Here is an 8,603-nt window from a genome sequence, read left to right on the forward strand (position 1 = left end):
CATGTTGTTGGAGCCCGGGGAGGAGTGGGAGGCCATGCAGCCGGAGCTCCTGCTGACGATCCAGGCCGTGTTGAAGGACGAGGAGTCGGAGGGGAGAGAAACCATCGGACGGGGAGACTCCGCCGAGAGCGTCTGCACTCAGATCCGAGCTCTCCTGAAGGGGGCCAGATACAAGTAGGGAGAGGGTTTGTGTGGGGGTGGGGAGTTCCGGGGTCAAGGTGACAGGTCGGGCTTAATGGGGAGTGTTTACCCCTCTGATTGACCCTCTCCCAAAGGGGCGACGACTGCGGGGCCGCCGGGTGTCCGGGTCCTGAGGGAGCTGTCCGCCCTCTGCCCATTGAGTGTCGGACGGCTATTCAACCGTGGGGGGCGAACGCTGCGCCTGCGTCCTCTTCCCACTGGTTCCAGCGGGAGGCACTGAGGCCAATTGTAGCCCTTCCGCCGCCCCCCCCCCCCCCCCCCCCCCAAAACCTCCGGCCCCACAAAACCTGAGCTGGGGTGGGGTGTTTCGGGGGCGTCCAAAGAAGGTGGGCTGGATCGGCTTGCTGGGACCTCGTTCCCCTCTGAAGTCGATGCAAAGTTCCCGGGAGGGCAGCGAGGGGGCAGACAGCGCGAGCCGATCGGTGCTCAAGTGGAGGACCGAGGCGTGGGGTCCCCCTTTCCCCGGTTTATCAACGGCCGCGTGATGAGACGAAGGCGAGTGTGATCTCAGCGGCTGGGGCTGGCTGACCCGACCTTTGCCCTTTCCCAGGTCCGTAATCTTGGTGGGCGGGGCCGAGTCTCGGGCGCTCGCTGTAAGGCCGGACCGACATTAAACTCGTACCTCGCACTGTGTCACAGCCGCGAGGGAGAGCCCGATCCCCCGGCCCAGGCATCGTGTGTGTGTGTGAGGTACGGACAGATAGGGGGTGGGGGGAGATCACAGGTTAAAGGTCGTGTCAACCAGCCCTGCAACAAGCCAATGAGAAATGATCGCACATCTTTGGTAATCTGATGGCAACTGAAGTCGGCGAGGGGAGGGACAGAGGGGGGTGGTGGTGAGGTTCACAATACAGAGCTCCCTCCACACCACGCTGCAGAGCTCCCTCCACACCACGCTGCGGGGCTCTCTCTCTCTCTCTCTTCAGAGGTCCTGTTCCCCACTCACTCTCCGTGTTTTTTCCCTTTCTCCAGGCCCGCTGTCCGACTGGCACTGGACGCCATGGAGCGATTTAAAGGGGCAGCCCCGTTCACTGCGGAGGATCCGGATGATCCCGAGAGGGAAGGGAGTCGCAATGAATCCGGCTTGCTGAAAATCATGGCAGCCTGCTTCAGAGGTGAGGGGGGGGTCACAAGGTGGTGTGGGAAGGGGCAGGCCCTTGGGGAGAATGGGGGGAGCAGCTCTCCTGTGGGGAGGGTGGGGTGATGGTTAGTGAGGTGGGGCGGAGGGGGGTTGCAGTGGGGTGGGGAGAGAGGGTACCTGGTCCATAAGCCAATCGATATCATCCATCGCTCAGTGGGTACCTCTCTCTGAGACAGCAGATCGTGCGTTCGAGCCCCCACACCAGAGACTTGAGCTCCATAATCCAGGCCGACAATCCCCAGTGCCAGAACTGAGAGAGCGCCGCACTGTCGGAGGGTCGGTACCGAGGGAGCGCCGCACTGTCGGAGGGTCGGTACCGAGGGAGCGCCGCACTGTCGGAGGGTCGGTACCGAGGGAGCGCCGCACTGTCGGAGGGTCGGTACCGAGGGAGCGCCGCACTGTCGGAGGGGCGGTACCGAGGGAGCGCCGCACTGTCGGAGGGGCGGTACCGAGGGAGCGCCGCACTGTCGGAGGGGCGGTACCGAGGGAGCGCCGCACTGTCGGAGGGGCGGTACCGAGGGAGCGCCGCACTGTCGGAGGGGCGGTACCGAGGGAGCGCCGCACTGTCGGAGGGGCGGTACCGAGGGAGCGCCGCACTGTCGGAGGGGCGGTACCGAGGGAGCGCCGCACTGTCGGAGGGGCGGTACCGAGGGAGCGCCGCACTGTCGGAGGGTCGGTACCGAGGGAGCGCCGCACTGTCGGAGGGTCGGTACCGAGGGAGCGCCGCACTGTCGGAGGGTCGGTACCGAGGGAGCGCCGCACTGTCGGAGGGTCGGTACCGAGGGAGCGCCGCACTGTCGGAGGGTCGGTACCGAGGGAGCGCCGCACTGTCGGAGGGGCGGTACCGAGGGAGCGCCGCACTGTCGGAGGTGCCGTCTTTCGGATGAGACCTTAAACCGAGGGCCCCGTCTGCCCCCTCAGGTGGACGTAAAAATTCCCACGGCCACTATTTCGAAGAAGAGCAAAAGGGGGAGTTCTCCCCGGTGTCCTGGGGTTCAGTATTTATCCCTCGACCAACATCACCAAAAGAATTTGCTCATTATCATGTTGCTGTTTGTGGGATCTTGCTGTGCCACAAATTGGCTGCTGCGTTTCCCACATTACAACACTTCAAAGAAGTGCTTCATTGGCTGTAAAGTGCTGTGGGATTTCCTGAGGTGGTGAAAGGTGCTGTAGAAATGGGAATTCATTCTATCGAGCAGCACTTGGGAAGGAGATGGAATGCAGGAACAGGAGGAGGCCATTCAGCCCCTCGAGCCTGTTACACAGGAACAGGAGGAGGCCCATTCAGCCCCTCGAGCCTGTTACACAGGAACAGGAGGAGGCCATTCAGCCCCCTCGAGCCTGTTACACAGGAACAGGAGGAGGCCATTCAGCCCCCTCGAGCCTGTTACACAGGAACAGGAGGAGGCCATTCAGCCCCCTCGAGCCTGTTACACAGGAACAGGAGGAGGCCCATTCAGCCCCTCGAGCCTGTTACACAGGAACAGGAGGAGGCCATTCAGCCCCTCGAGCCTGTTACACAGGGACAGGAGGAGGCCCATTCAGCCCCTCGAGCCTGTTACACAGGAACAGGAGGAGGCCATTCAGCCCCTCGAGCCTGTTCCGCTGGTGGAATCGGGCTGGTTCCCGGGGGTGGGGCAGTGGGCCGGTCCCCTGGAAGGGGATCGGCCGTGTGACACAGTCGGGGTCACGGAGTGGGTTATCTCTGGACATTAGCCTCTTGACCTCACCCGCTGCTCGTTTCCCAGATACGGAGGAGGCGGATGCTGATCCCGGAGCGGAGGAGGGGGCCCAGGTTGGAGTGATGGGTGAGGAGCAGCCCGAGGCCCCTGGACCCCCGGAGGTGGACGAGGCCCCTGGACCCCCGGAGGTGGACGAGGCTCCTGGACCCTCGGAGATGGACAAGCAGGAGGTTCTGGTTCAGTTCCTGAGGGAAGCCCTGACTTTCACTGTCAAAATCCAGGGAGCCATCGAGATCATCAGCAAGTTCCTCAGCTCCAAAAACTCCTCCGGTAGGTCGACGGTAATCAGCTGAGGGGAGGGGGTATAACTCCCCGGGGCGGAGGGGGGGGCCGCGACTCCCCGAGGCGGAGGGGGGGGGCCGCGACTCCCCGAGGCGGAGGGGGGGCGGCCGCGACTCCCCGAGGCGGAGGGGGGGCGGCCGCGACTCCCCGAGGCGGAGGGGGGGCGGCCGCGACTCCCCGAGGCGGAGGGGGGGCGGCCGCGACTCCCCGAGGCGGAGGGGGGGCGGCCGCGACTCCCCGAGGCGGAGGGGGGGGGGCCCGCGACTCCCCGAGGCGGAGGGGGGGGGGCCCGCGACTCCCCGAGGCGGAGGGGGGGGGGCCGCGACTCCCCGAGGCGGAGGGGGGGGGTCCGCGACTCCCCGAGGCGGAGGGGGGGGGGTCCGCGACTCCCCGAGGCGGAGGGGGGGGGTCCGCGACTCCCCGAGGCGGAGGGGGGGGGTCCGCGACTCCCCGAGGCGGAGGGGGGGGGGCCCGCGACTCCCCGAGGCGGAGGGGGGGGGGGCCGCGACTCCCCGAGGCGGAGGGGGGGGGGCCCGCGACTCCCCGAGGCGGAGGGGGGGGGGCCCGCGACTCCCCGAGGCGGAGGGGGGGGGCCCGCGACTCCCCGAGGCGGAGGGGGGGGGGCCCGCGACTCCCCGAGGCGGAGGGGGGGGGGCCCGCGACTCCCCGAGGCGGAGGGGGGGGGCCCGCGACTCCCCGAGGCGGAGGGGGGGGGCCCGCGACTCCCCGAGGCGGAGGGGGGGGGCCCGCGACTCCCCGAGGCGGAGGGGGGGGGGCCCGCGACTCCCCGAGGCGGAGGGGGGGGGGCCCGCGACTCCCCGAGGCGGAGGGGGGGGGGCCCGCGACTCCCCGAGGCGGAGGGGGGGGGCCCGCGACTCCCCGAGGCGGAGGGGGGGGGGCCCGCGACTCCCCGAGGCGGAGGGAGGGGGGGCCCGCGACTCCCCGAGGCGGAGGGGGGGGGCCCGCGACTCCCCGAGGCGGAGGGGGGGGGGCCCGCGACTCCCCGAGGCGGAGGGGGGGGGCCCGCGGCTCCCCGAGGCGGAGGGGGGGGGCCCGCGGCTCCCCGAGGCGGAGGGGGGGGGGGGCCCGCGGCTCCCCGAGGCGGAGGGGGGGGGCCCGCGGCTCCCCGAGGCGGAGGGGGGGGGCCCGCGGCTCCCCGAGGCGGAGGGGGGGGGCCCGCGGCTCCCCGAGGCGGAGGGGGGGGGCCCGCGGCTCCCCGAGGCGGAGGGGGGGGGCCCGCGGCTCCCCGAGGCGGAGGGGGGGGGGCCCGCGGCTCCCCGAGGCGGAGGGGGGGGGGGCCCGCGGCTCCCCGAGGCGGAGGGGGGGGGGGCCGAGGGGCTCACGATGCGAGAGAGGGAGGGGGGTGCCGCGGTCCCGAGGCGGAGGGGGGGGGGCCCTCAGGCTCCCCGAGGGCGCGAGGGGGGGGCGAGGGGGACTTCACTCAGAGAGGAGGGAGTGTGGTGGGGAGAGGCAGACACTCCCGAGCTGAGGTCTCACTCCCCGAGGGAGCGAGGGTCCTCAGCGACGGCTGATGGCATGTCTACCCCAGGGCTGTGTATTGACTGTCCACGTACCCCAGGGCTGTGGTTTCATAGAATCGTAGAAAGTTATGGCACAGAAGGAGGCTATTCGGCCCATCGTGTCCGCGCCGGCCAATAAAGAGCCATCCATCTTAATCCCACTTCCCAGCACTTGGTCTGTAGCCCTGTAGGTAACGGCTCTTCAGGTGCACATCCAAGTACTTTTTAAATGAGTTGAGGGTTTCTGCCTCTCCCACCCTCTCAGGCAGCGAGTTCCAGACCCCCACCACCCTCTGGGTGAAAAAATTTCTCTTCAGCTCCCCTCTAATCCTTCTACCAATTACTTTAAATCTATGCCCCCCTCCCACCCCGGTTATTGACCTCTTCCGCTAAGGGAAATAGGTCCTCCCTATCCACTCTATCTCGGCCCTCATCATTTTATACACCTCAATAAATCACCCCTCAGCCTCCTCTGCTCCAAAGAAAACAACCCCAGCCTATCCAATCTTTCCTCATCGCTAAAATTCTCCAGTCCTGGCAACATCCTCGTAAATCTTCTCTGTACCCTCTCTCGTGCGATCACATCCTTCCTGTAATGTGGTGACCAGACTGTACACAGTGCTCAAGCTGTGGCCTAACCAGTGTTTTATACAGTTCTAGCATAACCTCCCTGCTCTTATATCTATGCCTCGGCTAATAAAGGAAAGTATTCCATATGCCTCTCAACCACCTTATCTACCTGTCCTGCTACCTTCAGGGATCTGTGGACATGCACTCCAAGGTCCCTCACTTCCTCTACACCTCTCAGTATCCTCCCATTTATTGTGTATTCCCTTGCCTTGTTTGCCCTCCCCAAATGCATTTACCTCACACTTCTCCGGATTGAATTCCATTTGCCACTTTTCTGCCCACCTGACCATTGATATCTTCCTGCAGTCTACAGCTTTCCTCCTCACTATCAACCACACGGCCAATTTTTGTATCGTCTGCAAACTTCTTGATCGTGCCCCCACGTTCAAGTCCAAAAGGAAAGGACCGAGTACCGAGCCCTCGCCGGACCCACTGGAAACAGCCTTCCAGTCGCAAAACACCCGTCGACCATTACCCTTTGCTTCCTGCCACTGAGCCAATTTTGGATCCAACTTGCCACTTTCCCTTGGATCCCATGGGCTTGTACTTTTCTGACCAGTCTGCCGTGTGAGACCTTGTCAAAAGCCTTGCTAAAATCCATGTAGATTACATCAACGCACGAACCCTCATCGACCCTCCCTGTTACCTGCTCAAAAATTCAATCAAGTTAATCAGACACGACCTTCCCTTAACAAATCCATGCTGATTGTCCTCGATTAACCCGTGCCTTTCTAAATAACTGTTTGTCGTGTCCCTCAGAATCGATTCCAGTAATTTGCCCACCACCGAGGTTAGACTGACTGTCCTATAATTACTCGATCTATCTCTTTCTCCCTTTTTAAACAACAATACGTTAGCAGTCCTTCAGCAATCACGCCTGTATCCAGGGAGGATTGGAAAATGATGGTCAGAGCCTCCGCTATCTGCTCCCTTCCTTCTCTTAACAGCCTGGGATACATCTCATCCGGGCTGGCGATTTATCTACTTTCAAAGATGCTAATCCCCTTAATACTTCCTCTCTCACTATGTTTATCCCATCCAATATTTCACACTCCTCCTCCTTAACTACAATCTCCGCATCGTCCCCCTTTTTTGTGAAGACAGACGCAAAGTATTCATTAAGAACCATCCCCACATCTTCCGCCTCCCACACACTGGTTACCTTTTTGGTCTCTAATTGGCCCTACTCTTTCCTTGGTTACCCTCTTGCTCTTTGTGTATTTATAAAACATTTTTGGGTTTTCCGTGATTTTACTTGCCAGTATTTTTTCATGCCCTCTCTCTGCTTTCCTAATTTCCTTTTTAATTTCACCCCTGCACTTTCTGCACTCCTCTAGGCTTTCTGCAGTATTGAGCTCTCTGTGTCTGACATAAGCTTCCCTTTTTGGCCTTATCTTACCCTGTATGCTCCTCGTCATCCAGGGGGCTCTAGATTTGTCAGCCCCACCCTTTCTTTGTGGGAACATGTTTGCTCCGCACCCCTTGAATCTCCCCCTTGAACGCCTCCCACTGCTCTGACACTGATTTACCTTCAAGTAGCTGTTTCTAGTCCACTTTTGCTAAATCTCTTCTCAGCTTAGTAAAATTGGCCTTTCCCCAATTGAGAACTTTTACTCCTGGTCTGTCTTTGTCCTTTTCCATAACTGTGCCTAATCTAATTGACTGACGATCACTGCCAGCAAAATGCTCTCCCACTGATACTCCTTCCATCTGCCCAGCTTCATTCCCTAAAGCTAAATCCAGAACTGCCCCCACCCCCCCCCCCCCCCCCATCTCTTGTTGGGCTTGATCGGTACTGTCTAAGAAAGTTCTCCTGAATGCAGTTTAAGAATTCTGTACCCTCTGTACCTTTTACACTGATTGTACTGACCGGGCCCGTGCCCCCGGGCTGCGCACTGACCGGGCCCGGGCCCCCGGGCCGCGCACTGACTCACTGTGTGCTGTTTCCAGTGGTACAGGAAGCGATCGAGTTCTTTGTTGCCATCTCGGAGTTTGGGATCTCCCAGGCGCTGGTCGGTGTGCGTCAGATGCTGCCTCTGGTCTGGTCAAAGGAGCCTGGCGTTAAAGAGGCCGTGATCGATGCCTACAGACGCCTCTACCTCAACTCCAATGGACAGAGGTAGGTCATCTGTGTCTGTGTCTCTCTTTCTCTGTCTATGTGTGTGTCTCTTTCTCTCTCTCACTGTGTGTGTCTCTCTCTCTGTCTCTTGTCTCTGTGTGTGTGTGTCTCTCTCTCTCGCGCTCTCTCTCTCTCGCGCTCTCTCTCTCTCGCGCTCTCTCTCTCTCAGCGCTCTCTCTCTCTCGCGCTCTCTCTCTCTCGCGCTCTCTCTCGTCTCTCTCGCGCTCTCTCTCGCGCTCTCTCTCTCTCGCGCTCTCTCTCTCTCTCGCGCTCTCTCTCTCGCGCTCTCTCTCTCTCTCGCGCTCTCTCTCTCTCGCGCTCTCTCTCTCTCGCGCTCTCTCTCTCTCGCGCTCTCTCTCTCTCGCGCTCTCTCTCTCTCGCGCTCTCTCTCTCTCGCGCTCTCTCTCTCTCGCGCTCTCTCTCTCGCGCGCTCTCTCTCTCGCGCGCTCTCTCTCTCGCGCGCTCTCTCTCTCGCGCGCTCTCTCTCTCTCTCGCGCTCTCTCTCTCGCGCGCTCTCTCTCCCTCTCTCGCGCTCTCTCTCTCTCGCGCTCTCTCTCTCTCGCGCTCTCTCTCTCTCTCGCGCTCTCTCTCTCTCTCGCGCTCTCTCTCTCTCGCGCGCTCTCTCTCTCTCGCGCTCTCTCTCTCTCTCTCGCTGCTCTCTCTCTCTCTCGCGCTCTCTCTCTCTCTCGCGCTCTCTCTCTCTCGCGCTCTCTCTCTCTCCTCTCGCGCTCTCTCTCTCTCTCTCGCGCTCTCTCTCTCTCGCGCTCTCTCTCTCTCTCAGCGCTCTCTCTCTCTCTCGCGCTCTCTCCTCTCTCGCGCTCTCTCTCTCTCGCGCTCTCTCTCTCTCGCGCTCTCTCTCTCTCTTGGCGCTCTCTCTCTCTCGCGCTCTCTCTCTCTCCGCGCTCTCTCTCTCTCTTCGCGCTCTCTCTCTCTCTTCGCGCTCTCTCTCTCTCTCGCGCTCTCTA

General features: G+C 62.1%; 1 protein-coding gene and 1 non-coding gene across 2 annotated transcripts; both read left to right on the forward strand.

Annotated features, from left to right (window-relative positions):
* LOC137317855 (condensin complex subunit 1-like) lies at positions 1–7,638 on the forward strand (the record flags this gene model as incomplete). The annotated part of the gene is made up of 4 exons (XM_067980889.1): positions 1–174; positions 1,174–1,316; positions 3,094–3,357; positions 7,470–7,638. Coding segments are annotated over exons 1-4 (749 nt in total), but the record flags the coding sequence as incomplete, so codon positions are not given.
* LOC137317856 (small nucleolar RNA U85) lies at positions 678–999 on the forward strand. The gene has a single exon (XR_010961752.1). It is a non-coding gene; the product is annotated as a small nucleolar RNA U85 (small nucleolar RNA).
* Positions 7,639–8,603: the final 965 nt, after the last annotated feature.

Source organism: Heptranchias perlo, unplaced genomic scaffold (genome assembly GCF_035084215.1).
Source record: "Heptranchias perlo isolate sHepPer1 unplaced genomic scaffold, sHepPer1.hap1 HAP1_SCAFFOLD_630, whole genome shotgun sequence".
Lineage (NCBI taxonomy): Eukaryota > Metazoa > Chordata > Chondrichthyes > Hexanchiformes > Hexanchidae > Heptranchias > Heptranchias perlo.